We start from the raw sequence: 22,961 nt of genomic DNA on the forward strand, positions 1-22,961 counted from the left end.
AGAGAAGCATAAGCTATCCCATTTAAGAGAATATAATCAGAGGAAAAAAATTTAAAAGAACCTTTTCAATGAGTAGATGTTGAAAAACCCTTCCTTATAGTGGCTACTGAAAGATTTGTTGCATCTATGCCTGTAGCACTAATTGCTGACAGAGCTGGGGTTCATAAGATACATCAGTTGCCATGCACAGGAAAACCCAATCAGAAATGCTTCTGTACTGAACTGAAAACCTGGAAAGCCAAGACTGAGCAAGAAATCTTAGATGCTGTTCTGTTTATACGGCATTTAACTATGTTAAAAAAAAAAAATCTCTGCTTAAGGCACGAGGTGATATTTCTTAATCAAAGTTTGGGTTTAGGACACAGCATTCTCCCCCACTCCTTTCTTTTATTGGTCACCTAAGTCAAGTAAGTGTTTTACTCAAGTGAAGATCTATCCCTCTATGGCAGACAAACAGACCTAACACAATGTTACAGTTATAAATTTTAATAAAAGGGAGAGATATGTAAGGCTAGACAAAATAAGCAGCCCACAGTAAAATATTGTTGCATTTAGAAAATAAGACTAGTGATTACATTTTGAGAGGCAGATTGGAGAAAAAATCAGATAGAAGAAATATTCTAGCTCAGAGGCACAGGATTTTGGACATTGGTTCATTTTTCAAAGTTAAGACTGAGCCATTTCACATGTAAAAAAGGACTCAAATTTAGTCATACATAGCTACATTTGGTTGGAAATCTGTTTCCTAGTACAGTTAGATGCTGATAAGTATCTCTGGTTCCCACTTTCCTTCTGTTCAGCAGTGCATGGCTGCTTCCAGAGGAGAGTTGTAGCCCAGTCACACAGTCATCCCTGCCTGCAGCCTGGCAGGGAACTCAGGGGCTCTGGATACAAGCCCCTCAAGACTGAGCAGACATCAAGGCTTAAAAATTGTGCTCCATGCCACTAGATCCTTCTGCAAAGGAGGATGAGAAAAAAAATAGGATTGACATCAACAATGGACTCCTAATGACACTTCTGCTCCATCAGTACCTATTTCACAAAAAAGGGCATAATTCCTGGATAAAAAATGGATGATGTAATCTTCTACTTCCAATTGTCTCCACTGTATTCACAGAGTTATAGACTAGTTTATGAGAAGTGGACAGGATCATCCTTCTAAAGCCTTTAAGGCATCTCTTTCTACTAGCTGTATTGAGAATTACAGCTGTAGTTGTAGGAAGACTGGATGTTCTTTACTTCTCCCTTCCTTTGCTGCTGAAGTTTAAGTGTCTGAAATACAGCTGTGTCCAGGCCCAGCAAAGGAAGGTAAGACTTTCCTCAGACAATACATTCACCCATAGTATGTCTTCTAGTCTATCTTGGCATGTGCTGTGCAATCTCCAGTGTTTTGAATCTCCAGTGTTTTGAAATGGTCTAACTCAACAGATCACGTGGTGTTTCACTTTTATAGGGATTCCTGTCAGTATGGAGGGCTTCAGTTTATATATTGGGACATAATTGCATCAACTACCTTTAGGTATTAAACTTTCATGCTTTGAATTATCCTCTTGAAGTAAAATTCCTCTCTTTCCACTCATGACATCAGAAATTCAGACTCCTAAAGAAGAAGGTGCTGTGAACTGCAACTTTCTAGAGATGTGAAGAAGAATCAAAATTATAGTGAAGGTAACTTCTGAGTGTGACATTTTTAGGTAAGAGGTGAAGCAGAGTCCTAGAATTTTTTCAGAAGATACTGGATAAATTTAAATGCTGTTTTGTACTGCTTCTGGAAGGAGTATCCTTGCAGTGAAGTTCTTGCCCTATCCCTTTCTTTTAAAAGATCTCTGTAATTCAGAGTAAGTGCATATTACAGGGAACAATTAAGACAAGTTTCAAGGTGGACATATTTAATTTGGCTTCAGAGTTGCTTATTTTCATTTAACTAGAATATATTCTATATGGATCTAGGCTTGTGAGAATTTATTGTGTAGCCTGGAAATAGTAGTAGAAGTCTTTGGAGAATTGGCCAAAGAGAGTGACTAAAGAGATCTAGATAAGCAGCAGTCATGTAGTTTAAAATAATATGGAACATACAAAGAAAACACAGCAGCTTTACAGGTATTACAAGTTTCCAAGCTACAAACACAACCCTTAGTAAATCACCTTTCTAGATATGATTTCAAAACAAGAATATACATCTACCTTTCAGTCTGAGGTCAAATCCCAATGCATCTGAAGCTTTCTATTATAATAATAATAATAATAGTAATATCAATAATAAAACAACAACAACCACCATCCTAATGAAGCTCTGTGCATGTTTTACAATTTGGTGCCAGGAAATATGCCAGGAAAGAACTACAAGAATCAGTGATTTAACGGAATGACACATTCAGCTACTGAATTTTTCCGCTTGCATTTCTCACAAAGTTTCCTTTAAGACTGAATTCGACTAGAATTGAACTAGAATATACAGAATTACTTACTGTGCAAAGTGTCTCAAATGTCTTTTCGGAGACAAAGGATCCATCAAGACCAAAAAGAAAAATAGATGCATAAGAAAGCATCCCTCCAAGGATAATAAGGTTGTTCATGTAGGGACTGGACATCTTTATTAGTCTATGGACAAAAGGTGATAGTGCATTAAAAAGGAAAAGATTACTGCTAGCATACTAGAGCAATAAAGAAGAGCTTTTTGTAACCAGGCAAAGAGATAACTCTTCTAGAACCCAATGAAATCTAAAGGCATGCATAGTATTTGGTGTTTTATGTAGTTTAGCATTGTTTCAGATTTTTGAATGCTTAGTAAAAAGACCTCCTCTTTTACTGATGTATTAATTAGCTAGGGTTAATGTTATTAGCAGACCGTCAAACATAAAATAGAAAATTACACTTTTCAGACAGTATAAAAGAACTTAAATACAGTCTGTTTCAATGTGGATATATTACCCAGTGATTTCAATTAAATAGTTCTAAAATACCACCTTTCCACAGTTTTACATTTTCCTTACATATATATGTAGATATAGATATATTTATATACATAACTGGTTCTACAAACACAGCATTAAATACAAAAGAACTTGTGATAAAAGTAACATGAATGTCTTACTTCTGATTTCTGTTTTTGATGTTAAAGAACAAGAAAGCACTGGCCATTATCATTCCTAGGATTGTGAGGGCAGACAGGATGCTGTACAGAGGCAGGGAGATTTTGCGCAGCTCCTCTTGTATAATGGTTTTGTCCTTTGGAGGCTCGAGTCCTAGAATTACACGAAGAAATAAAAAGCTAAAGCTCAACCAGATGCAGAATTTCTGCAAGAAACTTTGCCTCACCTAAGTACTATACCTTGAATTAGCACACTTATCAACTGTGAATCACATCAGTAGTTGATGAAATCATTGACTTTGACAGACATATGTTAGTCACATTGATTGACATGAAGATTTGCATTTCTGGAGCAGGTAAATATCCTCACTGGAAGAAAAGACACAACCAAACTCCAGTGCAGAACCCCATACATGCTAAGTAGCCTCATTTTAAAGTAAATAAACACAAAAATGCATACTTTGAGCGTAAATTTTACCAGGAGGTTATGCTTTTCTGAAACAATTGACAGAGCAATAAGTAGAAAAGAGAAAGCATTGTATTTGTGCCCACTGTTGTTGCCAGAGAAAATTCAGACAGCTTGTCTGGAGATCAGCCTTAGTGTAGCATCACTGGGACAGGGATTGATGGCCCTGGGGCTGAAATGTGGTCCTGGGCTGTGGGCATGATGGAGGAAGACCTGGGAGGAGGGAAGGGAGAGTTGTTGGTGCCTTCAGGATTCTACAGAAGGGAAGAATATGGGAAAATGGATGACAAAGGTTTTATAGGGAGAGACCCACTTTGCAGATGTGGATTTGAATGTCTGAACTTAAAAACTATGTTTAAAGCTGTGTACTTCATCGACAGTCAGCTCCAACTAATTAAAGGCTTCTTGGTTTAATGAGGAGAAACGCTTTCCGACAACTGCAATAAACTCTGCATCCCTGACTTTCCACACTCCATTTCACCTGCCTACTAATTTTTTCCTTGGTGCAGGAGATTGGCAAAAGGCCTTTTGTATCACTGTCTTCCTTCAGAAACAGATTTGCGTGCTCTACAATTCCTGAGTATGTCCTTTCGCATCGGCTCTCCGATGGGGCTACAAGGGCCACAGGGCTGAGCAGTTCCTTCCTTTGCAGAAGTGGAGCTGTTGAGTACCTGACTAGCAGCTGCCATGGCTAAATTTTGCATCCACTCATCTGCCTTGCACCTAAAAGAATATTCAAGGATTTGCACAATAAAACAGTTTTACCTTCAAGAGTTAGGTTGAAACTATTCAGACCATGGAAACTTGCTACCCTTTGGTCTTTATGCCCAACTTTTCAGAAAAAAAGAATTCTTTTAGGTGATTACAAAAAAGTGGCAGTGAAGGGACCATTTGTTGATTTAATATTGGAGGGAAGTACCTGAGATTTTTCCTCTTTTCCTTCACATTGCTTGTATTTGCAGTGTATGGCAATTAATAAAATCAGACAAGTAACAAGCCAAAAAAACCAATAAAACACGTCTGATTTAAAAGCACTAACACTAAAAAATAAAACTTTACCCTACTCTTTCTACACTCTACAGAGTACATTGATGGTTTGTATTTATTAAATAGAAACAAACAGTGAATCTACAAACATTATTTTCTTGATTGTGCACCGGTCATTCAATCCTGTTGCTTCCTGTTGCTGTGGGATTTTATGCAATGGTTTAAACAGGAACATTTTTACTACACTCTATTTCAATTACTTAAAGTTACCAGGCTTCTTATACTGAGTGGAAGTCAGCATCCTCCACATTGAATATCCAACTGTCTCAATGAAAAGCTAAGATGAGTCAAAGGAAAGATTCACTGTGAGTCACATAGTACATCTTAAGACAACCATAAGACAAGTTATGAGTGGAAAGACCATAACTTTCAGATGTAGTCAGAACAAGACCTAGCAGTCTTGTCCTGAAAAAAGACTGTACAGAGACTTTTGCCCAGCATGTACTGTCTCCAAAGGTGAGAAGTTATGAACAAATGCTGTCTCCTGTAACTTGATTCATACTTCATATATTCTCTGGAAATTAATTGCACTGAATCAGTATTAAACTACATCATTAGTTCCTCCTTGCAGTAAAAGTAATCTGCTGGGTCCCAGACTTCGGCAACTGGGACAGATTCTGCACTCTTCATTTCCAAAGCCTCATTCCCCAGTGACATGTGAAAAAGTTGTGTATCTGTGTACTTTTAAGTCCAGCAAGGGATATCAAAAGGAAAGGTGGAAAGCTCCAAGAGATGGACAAGTAGTCATGAATTAGATCACTGCAGTGAAACTCCACCCATGCTCATGCAAACCTTGGGTGTTGGGACATTTGAAAAAGGTGTAGTAGAGTACAACAGTACAACAGCTTGATACTCATCTACCTCACCACTCCCAGGGGAAAACCACACAGAACTCACAGAGCTGACTTCACTTTCTCTCACTGAACTGCACCATAGCAGAGCTTAAGATTAAATCTTAAAATAAGCTTTCAAAATAATGTATATGCCTATATTCAACAGGAGACACCCTTAAAACTCATTTCATCTCATACCTGGCTGCCATGACAATGGGCTCTGAAAACCACAAGTACGCCTGCATAGCAGCTGCTTGAGGGCCGAGGAAGTCCCCATGTGATATTGGAGCAGCATGGGATAAAAAATGGCAGGAAGATACAGCAAGAAATGCTGTATGTCTGCTGCTGGTGTGAAAACCCTCTCTGACCCCATTTCCTATAAGCCATGCTAAAGCCAGCCTTGGTATTTTGAAAATCTATTTTATAACTACCTAACAGACACCTCCCAAGGAAAAACAACTACTTCCTTCTTGTACCTGCAAACACAGAACATGGGGGCATTCCTCAGGTGAGAGGAACTGGGGGAGTGGGAAATGGGGATGAAATAGAACATTGTTCATTGGTGAAGAACCTGCTTCTTGAAATACCAAAAAAAATCTGTGTACACATATACATTTGATTTTGCCATATCATTGGAATAAAAACCAAGTATACAATATCAAAACACTGCAATTTTCTGATCAGAATTCTATATTTTAAAGCATTTTTTCTACAGTGTCACAGCATTTGATATTAAAAATCCTAGAACAGTTTTAAGAGCGCACAGTCTTACAAACTACATACAGCTACCCATGTCACTCCTGCACCTCTTTCCAGTTTTGTCTCCTACCTTGGAACCTGATGCTGTTGTTGATTATTACCAATTTGTCATGCACAGCATTGTATTCTCCCACCTTTACTTCCTTTTGTTCTGCAAAGAAACAAAAAAGAGTGATTGTTTATGGCAGTTCACATGTTCTCAACTGTTTAACTGATTTTTTCTTTTTTGACAGTACGTCAAAAGGAAAAGAAATATGAAAGAATAGGGCATGAATAATTAAATCAGAATTCCAGACAGCTAACATCATTAAAAGAAACATTTCTGGTTCTTGAAAGGAATGTAAAGCATTTTTAAGAACTCATTTACATAATCAGGAAACTGTTACTGGACACAGTCATCTCCAGCTTAAAAATCACAGTTTCTTACTTGCTCACACTATGTGGGACATTTTTACCGGGAGAACAAACACAGCTAAATCACACTTCCCTTCCCATTTAGACATCTAGGACATCTTGCTTGTGAAGTATTTCCCAGGAGAGTCATGGTGGCAGGTTCCAGCCAGTATGGAGCAGACTGGCTAGTTAGCAGATATGCTGGGAATCAAATCTCTTACTCTGACTGGGAATTAGCAACTCATTAGTACCCTGACTGCAAAACATACTGTGTTACATAATTAAAGCCAATGCGCACTTGAGTTGAAATTTTGCAGTAGGTCTCATCTGGTATTCTGGGACTGTTGTCACAACTATGGCCATCTTGTACCTGACAGAATCGAATATGCAGATAGAGGAATTTGTTTGTTTGCTGCCTTGGCCACTAGAACTCTGACATGCATTTATCCCACATTTCTGATGACATCTGCCATCAGTTATTTTCTGTTATTTTTGTCGAGATTTTGGTATGGCTTAGAAGTGCAGGAGCTTACTGAATTATAATTTTTACACTAAAAGTTTTACATTTTGATGAGACTTACAAGCCACAGGCCCATTGGCTAAAGATTTCTTTGAAGAGCCAGCTCAGCAGAGACAAAAATTTCTTTCAGGCCTTTCTGTCTGGGCATGCACAATCCAATTTACATTTAAATTCTGAGCTCATGACCCTATTTGTGACATTGATTTTGGGAGGTGATGATCTTGAGCTAGATGGCAAATTTGGAAAGACTGTATTTCACCCAACAGCTTCACATTAACCTTTTCTCCTTTCTCACTCAAAGTGATTTTGCTTGTTCAGCTCTGCTGAATAGAGCAGCTAGCTCCATTTTAGTAAAATCTACAGTCTGACTAATACTGATCTGAGAGCTCACAGGAGGCAAAAGTTTCCTTAACACAAACCACTATTTTTATTGTTAGGTTGTCATATGTATTGTTATATTGTTAAAATTGTCTACAACAAATTGTAGACCGGGCTGCAAATCTGGCAGAGGGTCCTAGGCATTTACTACACACCCATCAAGAGCTGGAGTTTGCAGTTCTGAAGACTTATTTGCCTTTCCCATGAGCATGACCCACTTAGATGGACCTAAAACTGTTTGGAATAAAAGAAAAATGTCCTGGTGTCCAGCAGCAGTTTGAAAAGACCATCCACATGGCATCATATACTCTTAGAAGTGAACATAAGTTTATAATTTCTGTCACAGACTGAACAGTCACAGTGAAATCGATACATGAATCAATTCTTGACAATCTTAAACAATAAAATATTCCCAGTAGTCATCTAAAGGCTAAAATGATTGATGCTAAAACCAGAACCAATCTACTTCCATTTTTATTTGCGGCATGACAACAGTTACCTGTAAATCTAAAACATCAAAACACAACCAAGAGAGAAGAGAGAAAAACATCAGGATGCATATTGATATACAGTGGACATATTAGATACCAGATAGTCCACAGCCTCTCCTGACACCAAAAGGGGATGACACATGCCTTGGTGTTGGTCTAGCCCCAGCTTCACAGCAACAGGCTAAAGCCTCATTTCTCTGATGAGCATAGAAGGGAAATGAGCAATTGCTCTGCAATCACTTCTGTATGGAGAGTTTACTGGGACTAGATGAGATGTGGGAAGCATATAACAGGTGGAGAAACATACACAAAACCCAGTGTAAATCTGTGGTCTGATTACAGTACTGCAATTAAGGAAGTTTTTCAGTGATTATTTCATGTGACAGACAATGCCATTTCTTTTCAACATTTATAAATTCTTACATGGTTTCCTTCACAGGTGAAGTACCACTGAGAATGTGCCTGCCCTATAACTAGCTAGCCTGGGTACCAGGAGCTAGCCCTTGCAGGAACAGAGCTCAGTATTTGAAGAAACAAGCTTCTACAGCAGCCTGAAGAGCAAGATTTTTGGACTTAGAAACCCAAGAATGTGTGGAAAATCCCCCAGTATTTACTACTAGGCAACCACATGATCAATGCCTTGTTCCTTACGAAAAGGAAAGGACAGTTCATAGAGGACACATCACACTTTATTGAAGTCAGGAAGAGCCATAAAGATATTTGATATTTTAAAGTAGTGATAACTGTGGAAATTAGTCTGTGAGGGAAGTAAAACATACCTTTATTGAGAAGAAGGATATTCTATCCATTTTATAGTGTGATTACAGGGGTGCTGAGGGGGAGACACAAAAAAGGATTTTTTGGGAACTTTTGTTCTCCCAGCAAGGACAACTACAGCTGCTGTTTATTCAGATCCCCAAGCTCAAGTGCTGATCAGTGACAGAGCCACCTCCAAATATTAATCAAAGGAAGCAAAGAGACAGGACTGTGGTTCTCTCTTCCCCAGGTCAATACAGATAAGGATGGGGACTGCAGGCTGACTTTTCTATATGCCATTTCCTTCAGTTTCCTTTGGAAATTCTGAATTATTAAAGTTAGTATAGTATTTGTACAATATAGTTCATATCTGTCAAAACCTCTGAGTGTTCAACAACAAAAGCACAGGAGACAGTAGAACTCCTTCAAAGAAACACACCAACAAAGTGCTTTTCAGAATATTCAGATATGATGTTGGCTTCTTTCTGTAGTGCTTCTATTATTTTTAACTAGATAATCATAATAGAGATATTGTATTGAAACTCACATTAAAATGCAGAAGAAAAACATGAGTGAAAACGTACTGGGGTTGTGAGATAATATTTGTCAGTACCATGACAGTAGCGGAGAAACTTCAGAACTTAAATCTGGAGCTGTTCTTTCACAGAGCGACAACAAAGTATGAAAACTAACCAACACAGATAAAACTGGCCCAGAAAAATGTGACTGTAAATTATGCCTATAATTCTCATGGAATTATAAACAATCCTTGTTATTGATTAATTGTCACAGAATAGATTACTTATATGGCCAAGATGAAAGCCTTCTGCCAACAAAGAATGAGATGCTCTTAAGGGTATATTGAAATGTTTTTCTCTACGTATTTTGTTACAGAATTTTATAGCCCACTTTAAGTAACTCCACACAAATTTACTCACTACCACTTAATTAACTAGCTCACATTTCACAAAGTTAGTACAGAGGATTTTCAAGAACGTATCAGGTAGTTATATATGTTATTGTTGAACAAAAGCAAAAAAAAAAAAAAAATCCTGCAACTGATATCAGCAGAATACAACAAACTTACCAAATTACACAGCAGTATTATGATTGCTAGTTTGACTGTTACCCACTTACACTGAGAATTTCCAGATGAGACTGTGCTTAGTTTCTGTTCCTTTCACTACACGCCATAGTTTCTATTTTCACCACATTTTAAAAGTGTATTTATTCACACTTTATGAAGACAATTTCTACTGAGAGTGTTTAAGGATGAGAGAAATGCACTTGCAATGCATAAAATATGGGACAGATGGATTTCCTTTATTTTCCTCCATGTACACAGTGCTGTCGAGCTTTCAATGACACTGTATCTAAAGCTAATAGCACCCTCAGTTCTGTCAGTCTGACTGCAAATAACCCTCATGGTGATGCAGCTAAGACCACATAAAAATGTTTAAACCAGTATAAGCACCAGTACAATTTATGTCTATAAAGGCCCCTCTGAAAAACCACTGTATCCAAAAAAGTTTAAAAAATATGCATATTGATTTGCATATCCATTCATCAACTCCTATATGTTTGCTTGGATATATACTCATGTAAAAACTATATCTATGCTACTATAAAGCCAAATCACATGTCTGCCCTAACATCATTGCAGTGGCCCAAAGCACATGGCTCCAAATGAAGATTAAGGATTTCAAAGCTCATAATAGCTTACCATAGCTTGACAGTACTAAGAACTGTTATGTCACTGCAGCTCTTTATAAACTTAGAATTCCATGCAAACTACAAAGAGAAACATGAGCAAGTGATTAGTATTCGCTTTCCAACAAGTACAAAGTGAATTTTAAAGTAAATTTAATAAACTTAGCGTGGACTATTCTCCAGATTAACTGAGGGTGACAGAGGTTTTTCGTCTAGAGGACACAGGCTATGCTTGACTAAGAAGTAGCAGAAAAATAATATTACATATAGCTGAAAGCCCAAAAAATATCTAGGTCTTAGTTTGTTCTGAAAAAACCATGCCGGCAAAAGGTGCTGCCTCCATGACTCCACTTTGAAAAGCTTTTCAATTTTTTTTATATAGCCTCTCCTGCTTCTCCACACAGTAAATGATCACTGTACTCTCTTAAACCCTCCCTGACATCAGTTTAACAATCCCTTCTCCCACTGTCTTCCAGATGCCCCTTTTGCTTAACTATGCTAATTCAGTGGGAGTGATTAGATGCTTAGCCATTTAGAAAACCTTGCTGCATAATCAGCACTCAGCAGCCTGTCTCAGGAACCAATATTATTAAACCTTGTCCTACAACAGAACCATTTCGTTTTTGAGCATTATTCCTTATTCATGCATCACAGCTCAACAGGACTACTGGCAGCTATAGGGAATACTTAGTCATCAGATCTCAGAAGAATTTTGGAAAAGTGTTTGCCAACAGGTGAAACAAAGCATGGCCCCTAAGTACCTGAAACACCTGAAGAAGAGAATGGCTCTAAAATTTGGAAAGATTATCTGGTGGTTTCAGCTGGCATAAAGTTAATTTTTTTCACAGTGGTTAGTACAGGGCTGTGTTTTGGATCTCTGCTGGACACAGGGTTGATAATACAGAGATGTTTTTGTTCTTGCTGAGCAGGGCTTTTACAGAGTCAAGACCTTTCTGCTTTTCATACTGACACTTGGCAAGGGGCTGGAGGGACACGGGATGGGACACACCTGGGACAGGCCATCTCAACTTACCAAAGGGATATTCCAAGGCCATATTGCATCATGCTCAGGATATAAAGTGGGGGAAGAAGGAAGAAGAAGGGGATACTTGGAATGACAGCATGTGTCTTCCCAAGTAAACGCTACATGTGATGAGGTCATGATCTCATGGAAAGGGCTGAACAGCTGCCTGTCCGTGGGGAGTGCTGAATGAATTCCTTGTTTTGCTTTGCTTGTGTGCATGGCTTCTGCTTTGCCTATTAAACTGTCTTTATGTCAACCCCTCAGTTCTATGCTTTTACCCTGCCAATTCCTTCCCTAGTCCTGCTGGTGAAGGAGTGACCAAGTGGGTCTGTGGGGCTTGGCCGCTGACTGGGTTTAAATGACAACAGATTTTAATCTCAAATTTCTAATCAGTCTCCTAGACATGAATCAAAAATCATGCCACTGCACAAGCACTCGGCTTTCAAAGACACATCTGACCTGTCTTAAAGCTCACCATTAGCAAGCTATTGGCAACTTGTTGATAGGTTCAGTCCAAAGAAGGAGTGAAGGGTGTTCTGACACATCACATTATGGTGTCCTAAGGCTTCTCTCTCTCCAATTTAGCTTCTGCTCACACTCCCTTTTGAAGAGTGAATGCTTTTCTTTAACACTTCACACTGTCAGTCACCTAGCAATCATTTGTCACTGACAGGTCTTAGGTCTTCTTTCTCATTCCCTCTATTGCCTCCTGGGAAGGTTCCTGAAGAGATTATGTGCTGCACTGAGCGACAGCAATCCTGTGGCCAAGAGCATTCAGAGAGCAAGTCATGGGTAAGAAGACTGGCCAAACACAAGCAGTGAAAAACTTAAGGTGGCGACTGAAAACTGATGCCAAACCTAACAACATGTCCCATATTTCAGTCAATCCTGTGCAAATTGCCTGCAAAGTCTCTGCTAACCTGCTCTACCTGTCTCACTCGTTTTGAAAGCTATTTGATGAAATAACGACCTACCAAATAACTGGAAATGTTGTCTGAAGTGCCTTTACAATAATGAATGAAGCTAAGTGTCAGGAAAGCTAATTTCCTTCAGAATAAATACAGAATCATTTCATGTTGTGGATCATGTAGAAAGTCTTAGCAAATTAATGCAATCTTAACTTTCATAATATATCCTTGTCAGATGGGACTGAGAAGCTTTTCAGTTATCCTTATCACATATCAGCAATAAGCAACACCAGTTGAAAGTTTCTAATTTAAAAAAAGAATCACAATAGAAGCTTATAAATAATGAATGAGCAAAACCTTTTTCATCCACTTGCAGGCAACCATTTCTTTGTTTAAAGACAAATACGTCAAGATTAAGAATCACAGTTCAAATAAGGAAGAAAATGTCAGGTCAGATAGAAGATTATTCTTCAGCAGAAGCTGCCGGAAAATAAAGATTCAAGGAAGAAAAACATGCTACCTTTGCAAGGATTTGAATTGCTACAGTTTTTACCCTTGTAATTAGTTAAAATTTGTTTTGCCCTAAGAAATACTACTTTCATCTTTAACTACTGCATAGCTATTTCCTTCATTTAAAGTTTTATTTATGAAATCCTAGACTTCACTGCTTTGGAAACATATACACAGCATACAGGAAATCTCAAGTTATGAAAGCAGTATATATAGTAAGTGATAATTACTCCTCATAGCCAGTTCTCTGGCTGTAAATCTTTCAGTCATCCATAAAGCAAAACAGACAGAAAGCTCAACCCAGACAAAGGCCAAACAGGGTATCCTTAGAGTCAGGATAAAAACTAAGGAGTCTCAACCCTGGGCATATGTCACTATGTTAGTAATGGTATTTTGCCAAAAGGACACAGCAAGCAAGAAAGCAAATAGCACATAAAATATCATTAAGTAACCTGAGCTCGTAAAGAAACTAGTAATTTTGTAGCCAAAGAAGATTCTTCTATAAAAATTCCGAGAATTTGCATTTTTACGAGCTTACAAAAATTATTTTTACTGATTCTTTTTAAGCTTTGTTTTCACCCTCGTTATTATACTTCTGTCTCTTACTTGGTTTGTTAGACTGACTTCTATCTCTGTATAGAAAGTTAACAATATAGTTCATTTGGATTTAACACCTAAAAAAATTTAGATATTTATATATTATGTATCGAAGAGCTATATAATAACATAAAAAATAAAGACTCTGTTTAAAACAATTATTTCTTTTAATGTGAATTGTTAACACTATCATTATAGCTTTCGTTCAGGAAACTAAGAAAGGTATAAACAAATACAAAGAAATGAAGGCAGATCATCCAGGAAGCATAACAACAGTTGTGATGAAGCAAGTGAACAGAGTTTATATTGATCCTTCTGAATAGAAGTTCCTGTTTCTTAGGGTGCTTAATAAAATCCTTGATAGTTTGAAATGAGGTTGTACATGAGATCATACTTTTTCTTGGATATAATAATTGTAGCATAAAACCTTGACTTGTATCAAACTGTATAACCTGAAACGTATGGCAGTAATTTGAATCAACTCTAGTAAGTAAGTTAAAAGATAAAAAAAATATTCAAGGAGATATGGTATGATTATATTCTAGGATACGTGGATGTGCAATAACTGCAAGATTTTAGCCTAGCCATGGGTTCTTCTGTTCTACTGTTCATTGTCTTTTATTATGTGATTAACTTTTCAGACAATGCAAATCCTCATCATTCTGGGAGTTTATTTGCCAAAATAAATTATTTTTTGAAGTTAAATGGTGCAATTATATGTGTTCTTTAATATTAATATTTATCTAAACGTAGCATGGTCTACAAAAATTGCTTTTTATACCATTTATCACTTGAAGTTACTTCCTCCTGGCAGAGTCCAAACCCAGCAGGCTTTTCTTGACTCAGAATTTACGGTGAGAAATAACATGGTACATATAAAACTACAGAGAGCAATCATGAAAAGACATTTGCTCAATTAATAAATGATAACTCAACTTCATTACTCATTGCGTCATACACTAGTCCATTTTCTGCAGGGGTGTGTGAGGGAATCAGCCTGTGCAAGCTTGGGCTGACTTCCCAGCAGAACTCCCAGGAGCTTCCCAGGTTGGAAAGGCCATCCAGGCACTGACAGGTTTGGACATGGATGCCACTGATCTGCAGAGAAGCTCCCCTGGCAGCAGCCCAGGGCCCAGCAGAAGCTCCATCTGTCAGAGTTTCTCCAGGAGAGGGACAACTGAAGGCAGGACCATGCAGGGCACGGAGATGCCAGTGGGAGAGGCAGTGGCTACCTTCTCTTGCCTCCTCAGCTTGACTTCAGAGCACTGAAATGTCAGAGACTGTGAGGTACAATTCAAGACACACCATGGCACTGCGCTCATTCAAAGGTAGGAGACAGCAAACCACAGGACTGCAGTGTACCCATTTCAAAAATCTATGATGTTTCCAAAGAAACCCAAGATGACAGGGCATTAGTGTATCCACATCTTTTATCCAAGGGGAATAAATGCAATTTTTATGTTCCTGGTGTCCTGAAAACTCTGTCTGAACAGGCACAGTGTGCACTATCAGTATAGTCTGGCAAAATAGGGATTTGAATCATTGTCAAATGACCAGATTATTTTTTTTAGCGAAAACAAAAGTTACTCATGAACTTAAATCAAATCCACCAAGCAGTGTAATTTAGGGAAGAAAAAAACCTGGGAACAGCACTGCTGTCAGTCTTTTCTGACTTACCAGGCTAAAGTACACACGTAGCCGAAAAATGCAAGACACCCAAGACAGTGACCTAATCCCAGTTTCCATCTGCTAGCTCAGCATTTAAGCTTTCCATACCAACATGACAGATGATGTGATAAGGGATATCCTGACAGGAAAGACAGGGTCCCCAGGGACCTGGATGACCCTGACTCCAGCCCAGCTACACACTCTGATTGAATGAGAAAGGAGATCAAGATGACCTTTTCCTCCTCTGGTATGTTTAATATTCTAGCATTTCATTTGATTTTCTTGTGCATGACCAAAAGAAATGTTTTGCTACAACCACTTAAGTCCATTACTTATGTAACTGAAATTCTAAATCCAATGTGTAATATCAATTATTTTTTTGCAGTAGACAAAACAGATTTAAAACCCCACATTAGTTACTTAGAAAGCCTGATGTAGTTACCTTTTCCCAGAGAGGCTTCTCTTGTCCGTGTGGTGATGCACAGCACAACGATTTGACAGTAGCCCTGGTCTGTGGACAGCTTCAGCTGACCTGCACATGGCTGCCAAGTCTCTGCCACTGTTTTTGGTGGCTGTCCAGATGTAAAGAATGAGCTGCACGATGCAGTTCTCCTTTTGAGGGCTGGTTAGCCCTTGCTAATTTAAATTATAACCAAACTTACCTGTACAACATGACAGAAATAAAAATGTCTCCCAGAGCAGAAGATGCGTGCTTGACCAAAGGATCATGCCAGCAATCACGCCCCCCAGGAAGGTTGTTTTCCCTTAACTTAGCAGGGCATGCCTGCTTTCTGCTGATCTCATTCCATGCCGGGAAGAAACATAAACTCCATTTTAGCACATTTGGATGCATACCTATGATAATATAATTAGGGCCTTCCCTCACCTTCTGTCAACGCTGTGTTGCCCCTCCCCTGGCAGAGGAAGGCTCAGCACATGCTGAGCAGCCTCTCAGACGGCTGTGCCTGCTCTGCTCCAGCTGAGAGGACCTAAACCAAGATGCTTTGGCTTCTTCCTTACCTACTGCATCCTTAAACTTTTACAGAGTTTAGAGGGTGTCATTTAAAGGTTGTAGTTTCAGTTACCAAACCTGAAAATGGAGGAGAGCAGCAGCTGCTGTGCATATTATGTGTGTTAGATCTCAACTACTCATTATGTCCTTGAATACCCATTCTTGCCATTACACCAGGTGGCCTGTGAAAACACTGTAGCTCATGAAGAGCACTCTTCACGATTCAGGGTCAAACCCAAATGCAGAATTCCCACTGTCCTTATCCTAAGATACAAAATAAGGGAGTTGAGGCAGTGCTGAACACACATTCATACAAAGCTGCAAATTCTACGCTCTTTCCCGTCTTATGATTTGTATAGTAGCTGCCGAAGTTTTTTTCCTGTACAAGAAATGCAGTTTTGAGTTATCCAGGCTGGTTTATTCCAAATACCTTATTCAGGACTTGCAGGGGAATAATTCAGGAAAAGCTTTAGAGCAACAAAAAGCCCACTTGAGCTGTAAACTGCAACTACAAGTGAACTCTTACTGACATATCAGGGAAACTACAAAGGCCCCCAAGTGGCAATACCCCCTCCCTAGATCACTGTTTCAGTTTCTGCTGCTGAGATGAACAAGACAATCACTCACAGAGCCATCGAAAGCCAGAGACCTTAAGACTTTAGAAGATTGCTCTAGCCTTCCCCTGACAATCAGCTCCCCATGCAAAAATCACATGGGATCACAGACTGGATTTCCCTGTCCCCAGGGAGGTATGCTCTGCTCCCATAAGGGATGGGCTTGTCACTGCTACAACAGTGCACTCTAGGGAGTGAGAGAACAAGAAGAATTACACAATGCCAAGATGCCTGTCTAACCCAAGAACTCCATGACTCTTTGAGTGAGAAAAGTGTGTGCCTGACTGCAAATTTCAGTGTTTCAGAACCACAGGAAGGGATCATCTTAAAGATCATCTAGTTCCAGCCCCAATGCCATGGTCAGAGATACATTTTACAAGTAGTAGTGGCTGCTGGGAAATTCCTCTTCAAAATGACTGTCTTTTTGACCCCCATCAGGCCACCAGAGAAGTTTGGAAAGTTTGGGTTATTCACCAGGAGGAGGGATGCTGTGAGATGGCAAACACACGTGAGAGACCCCAGAGCCTGGGGCCCTGGCTGAGGGGTTCAGGTAGTGAGGCTGTGAAGCCCCATGACTTCAAGCACTGGAAGAAGAGAAAAAATGACCATGCCCACTCAGCTCTCACAGGCTTTAAGAGACAGATCCAGGAGATGCAACCCACTCATGAGAGGCTGCTGTCTACAAAGGAAGTGGTGGGGTTTCAAACAACAGCATTTGAAATATTTTGTGTAGCAGCCCCACCCAACAGACTCCTACAAGGATTTTTCTCACTTTATGAATTTCCATTTCATGATTTTTTATTTTTAATATAAATATATGTGAATTGTATGTCAGCATGAGACCAAAGCAGTTGTGAAACATGAGATAATGGCAAATTTAAATTTAGCCCACCCTGATCCACACCTTTCATGTTGATAGAGTTGTTTGACTTTCTCCAGATCCTAACAGTACATTTTAGTAGGGTGAAATCTAGTCTTGAATTACAAAATTTATCACCACTACTATTTCATTATTTTTCATTTTAAAACCTAAAGATGTTAAAACTTACAGGGGAAAAAATCCTCAAAAAAATAATAATCTTTGCAAAAGAAAACTCATTAAGAAAAATATTTTGGTTTGGTCAGATTTGGGTTTTTTCACCTGTAAGCTAGTCCTATATTCAAGAGAAAAAATCACTCCAACTGGAACTGGTTAAAAGTCAAAGTTTCAGAGAAATAACTCATTTTTTCCTGCTGTTTCAGCAAACCTCCACTTGCTTTAACCTTTTTGAGTAATCTTTTTGTACTAATCCACTGGAAAAAAAAAATAAAAAAGGAGGAAAAGGTCCAACAGTGATTTCCTTTTAGCACTAATTAGGAACAACGTGTTTTACTAAGAGCAAAGAAATCAGTGTGAAAGACTAAGACACAAAAACAGTTTTAAAGTGAAACTCATTGATTTTATCTTTAATGATTGCTGAAAAAATTTCCTAAAATATGGTACAGATCCTTGTTGTGCTGTTTCCTTTTAAATTTTGATTTATTTTTCCTTTTAGTTTTTCATCTTGAGTTTAAATAGCTACAGGAAGCAAACTAGCATTAAGAGAAAAGCCTCCCATGGAAAGCTACAGCCATTAAATTATAATCATTCTAAATAATAAAGGATTTAATAATTAATATAGAGTAGCTATATAATACACCTGACAGACAACTCTAGAATAAAGTTGTGCGGCAAAGCACAATCAGAGCACAAAAGCATTTATGCATAAGCATAGCATTGTATTTGTGCATAACATTTAACAGACTTCTCTAAGAGTTTCCAGAATTAAAACTGATACTTCAGGTGCTAAGAGAAAACAATTTGACAAGACACTCCTAGTTTGAGAGACTCTATACTGCTCAGAAAATTGATAGCATACAGTGACATTGTCTTGTTAGGACAGGACTTATGCCTGTAGGAGTTAAATACAATATAAGGCAAAAATCCTTGCAAAGCTGATTAAAACTAGAAAAGCAGAAGTATGCATTTTTTTTATCATGTATGAATATTGAAGTATGAGACTGAAGAATGGTAGAAATTTTTAAATGGCTTGGGCATATAATACTAGATTAAATAACCTCCATAAGATGCACAAAACTTTGGAAAACTGCTTTATAAAACTGAGGTAATGGTTTGTCATTACAAGTGGGATCAAAAGTCAAAAAATAGTAATGCTTTAAATGAGAGGGATTAGTGTCTAACTGTTCTAAAATAATTTTTGCCTTTTGCCTAAGGCAATGTTAAAATTGTAGGTGAAGAAGGCTGAAGCTTGTTTGGAGTATGAGAGTAAGATGAATTTTGGAAGCAGGTAATGCTAAAAACAGTTTAAAAATATTTTAAAAAGCTTTTCCCTGAAACTGACAGAAAAGTCTTAGTATAAGCTACCTACAAAAGTCAGCTGTCCAATTAACTTTATTTCTGACGAGTCTGAAAGTCAAAACCATAATGATTAAAGTGTGAGGAGGGGTTTTAAATCTTACCTGAAGTGAGTCAGTACACATCTCAGGCATAGGCATCTGAGTAACTTCTACCAATCCCTTCATATTTACAGAATTTGATCGAAAATTAAGTCATAAAATGTATCCAGAAGAAAAAAAAACTAAAAATAAAGAAAAAGAAAGACTGGAACAGAATTATAATCTGTCGATTTTAGACATATTGTGATAATTTGTCATGTGTTTTATATAGTTACATACTTGACCAAAAATCTTCAACTACTCAAATTTTAAGAATCTCAGTACAAAACTGTATTAAAAAAGTACTTGGGCACATGTTTTGTCGCTTCACTGTCTTATAAACAATTCCTTCTTCTGCAATAGCATGTTCAGATTCATGGGAGCTATCATTGCAAGTCAAATGCACTTACTGCTTTTCAGTAAAATATTTTCACTGTGTTTTGGGCAGGTACAGAAAAATCTAGCACAAATCTCTTGTTTCTAGATTTAAGTAACTTTGATTTAAGCAAGGACAATGGGATGTAAGACAATTGTAAGGACAATGAGTGTGTAAGATAAACTCATAAGCAAGCAGCAGCCACAAACCTATGAAACACATCCTAGAGAGGAAATCATACTTCTTGTGTGAGAGCAGTCCCTGGATCTTCACTTGAATATTTGGAAATCTGGGACCTTCAAATTCCAGCTACAATTTTTTCCTTATACCTGATGCCCTCCTCACCTCAATGGTCTTACCATCTGACTTTCTAGGAGGAACAGTCTACCTGGCCACAGTCCTGGTAGAACCAGTACCAGGAAAAAGGAGACAACAGAGGGGTCAGGATTTAGAGCACATATTTCAGAGCTCTAGCTAAGGTTTGCCTTGGGTTTGAGCCCACCCTGCTTAAATCACTTTTTCACTTAACCACATCATGTTACTCCTCACTGCAGCAGTACCACGAGTGAAAATGGGGGAAAACACAGCTGCTGAACAGAACAGTGCTTGAGTTGCATCATCCTCTGTGCTGGCCTAGCTGCAAGAGGAGCCACTGCCTCCTTTTCAATCACACCATTGATGGGGAGAGCGCTGCTGTTTGGCAGCACCTCTGTTTTCCATGTGCAGCACCAACTCGCTTTGCCTTTGCTCTGCTGAATTATTTCTGGCATGCACCAGCAGATATATTCCTAGAAATGGAAGTTTCTTAGTTAAATGGAAAATATTCTATAACTCATGTATCCTATTCATGGACTGTTACTGCAGGTGCTTTTCAACCCTGAGCTGTAAAGGATAGGATTATTACAATTCATAGGGAAAGCAATTCTCACTTCTGTGACTGGTATTGAGACCATGTCAGCCTGCTGCATCACTTTTGTTGTTTCATCTCTGTGCAGAATACCCCCATTCTTGCAGATTTTGAAGCTGCTGTTTTATACAAGGGTAGCACATCATGGGTTTTATGGTATTTCTTGTGCATGTATGTGGGAGGGACAGTGGAGCTACCATTAAACTTCATGGACTCTTCTGGACTAGCCAATAATGACAGTCCTTTCCTGTTCATGTTCCTACCCTGAAAATACTGAATTCTTTCACAGCTTTGACACATGCCCCACCCCACCTCTTCAACATACCAAAAAATACTTTGCAAGACCGGGAGAACTGACGAGAGATGGGAGAGGCCAGAGAGCAGGCTGACACAGGTACAGCTGTAGGACACACACAGCCCAGTGGCCAGGCCAGGAAACCATGCTGAGCCTGAACAGTAGCAAAGGTGGTGGGAGGCACAGAGAAATGATGGGAGGCCACAGACACAACCTCATCATGCTTCATTGCCAAAAGTTATAGCACACATTGCTGGAGAGACGAGAGCCCTGAGAGACAGCCATGTTTATCCTTAACGCTTGCATACCTCCAAAAGAGATGTGATGTACAGACATTTTTACCTATTGTTAAGTGCCTAATCTTGTATCTGAGTTTCTTAAAACAAACAACTATTTGGGGCATTTCTGTACCATTCTGAAGTTTTTCAGAAGAAGTCCAAGGAGAGAGTTACAGGTATCATTCAGCTAGGTCCAGTTCAACAGTGGCGATTCATCAACAGAACAGCAATAACTACTCAGATTGAGACTTTTGTTTATAAGACTGTTCTTCTGAGTTTTCTCATTTTGCATATGAAAATGAAGCAATGAACAAACAGAAAATATACACTGACACTGCATTTTTGATAACGTCTATATATATATATTTTTTTTTAACTTGAGACATGATGTTCTCAGACATACTGTTTTTATTTCCTTCAGTGGGGATTTCCACATCTTAGGAAATTTTTCCAGGACATGCTGTAAAACCTCTGTGGATGAAAGAGAATTGCATTCAATTGAAAACAAAAGCTAAATCCATCATGATCTAGCTTGTGCATTGTCTGTTTCCTTCAATAGCTGATACTGGTTTTGTGAAAACCCACTCACTGACTTTAGGAAGAGAAATCAGGTAAATCTGTTTTGAAGAGGTCCAATTTCCTGCTCCTCTTTTCCTAATAAAAGCTTCCTTTACACCCTATACAAATGTTTCATTGAGTTTAAACATAAAATTACCTGCTCTCTGATACCCAGTAATATACTTCTAAATCATCTAATTCCCATCCACTTGAAAATAAAAATTATTCTATACCTTGACCTAGCCTAGAGTGTAATTTAACACTCAAGAAAGCACTATACACATAATTTGAAGTGGTGAAAAACCATCTGTATTTCTCTGCTTCTTGCATGAGACATTTTCTTAGAGTAACTGTATGACTAATTTAGTTCTATATCACAAAGAAAACACGCCTTTTGAAAATAAAGTTGAACAGAATTATCACAATAAATTTGTGTAAGAGCATGCCAGATAAGATGATATTTTTCTAAAATTATATTAATATAGTTTTATAGCAATCATAAATAAAAGAAAGTTTTAAAGCCAGTTTTAAAAGGACTGTCTCCAAATTAAATGATGATTTTTGTCAGTATTTAATCTTTGGTGGAAAAAAAATAATGAATTAATGAAATCAACTTATAGGCTTACATACTGTATAAAATATTTTTTCTTACTCCAAATAAATTTATCTTGCAACTTCATTTGATTGTAAAGCAAAACCAACAAACACAAAATACAGTTTCTGAAATATTTCATCTGTTTCCCAAATGCTAAACACGATTACTACATATAGCAAAATGCAGTAAATGTTAATGAATATTTTTAAAAAGAAAAAAATAAAATTATATACTTATAATCAACCAGCATCTGGGGGTTTTTTTTGTGTGTGTGTGGTTTTTTTTTTTTTTTTTGGGTTGTTGTTGTTTTGGGTTTTTTTCTGGTTGGTTGTTTTTTTCTCTAGGGATGTGGTGGTTAAAATATTCTGTGTTGGTAACAAACGTGTTAAGAGGGAGAAACACAGGAATCTCTGCTGAGGTGACTAGATACCAAACTGGCTTTCTGCATGGAAGAGGCACAAGGGGACACAGTCAGCCACAGCTCTCCTCCAAGCCTAAGACAACAAGCAATTAGCAAGGTGCCTCAGGGAGCCCACAAAGTGTCCAAACCCCAGGTATGGCACTAACAATTTCTGTGCTTCTAAAACTCACTCCAAAACTGAACCCATCAGCCTGAGGTAACACATCCCACAAGACTGCTGAAGACATAAGGCACCACATACAAAAAAGTCTCACCTTTCCAGAGGCTGCTGGGTCACCA

At 38.3% G+C, this 22,961-nt stretch overlaps 1 protein-coding gene across 1 annotated transcript in view; it reads right to left on the minus strand.

Moving 5' to 3' along the window:
* Nucleotides 1–22,961, minus strand: part of GABBR2 (gamma-aminobutyric acid type B receptor subunit 2) — a 458,172-nt gene that overhangs the window by 154,714 nt on the left and 280,497 nt on the right. Inside the window, exons 9-11 of the mRNA XM_066184941.1 lie at nt 6,267–6,347; nt 3,095–3,245; nt 2,469–2,601 (exon numbers count right to left, since the gene is read on the minus strand). Coding sequence (XP_066041038.1) covers nt 2,469–2,601; nt 3,095–3,245; nt 6,267–6,347 — 365 coding nt within the window. The remainder of the gene's footprint in view (nt 1–2,468; nt 2,602–3,094; nt 3,246–6,266; nt 6,348–22,961) is intronic.

The sequence above is a fragment of the Chamaea fasciata genome, unplaced genomic scaffold (assembly GCF_029207755.1).
Source record: "Chamaea fasciata isolate MVZ Bird 193981 ecotype frontalis unplaced genomic scaffold, bChaFas1.0.hap1 SCAF_1, whole genome shotgun sequence".
Lineage (NCBI taxonomy): Eukaryota > Metazoa > Chordata > Aves > Passeriformes > Sylviidae > Chamaea > Chamaea fasciata.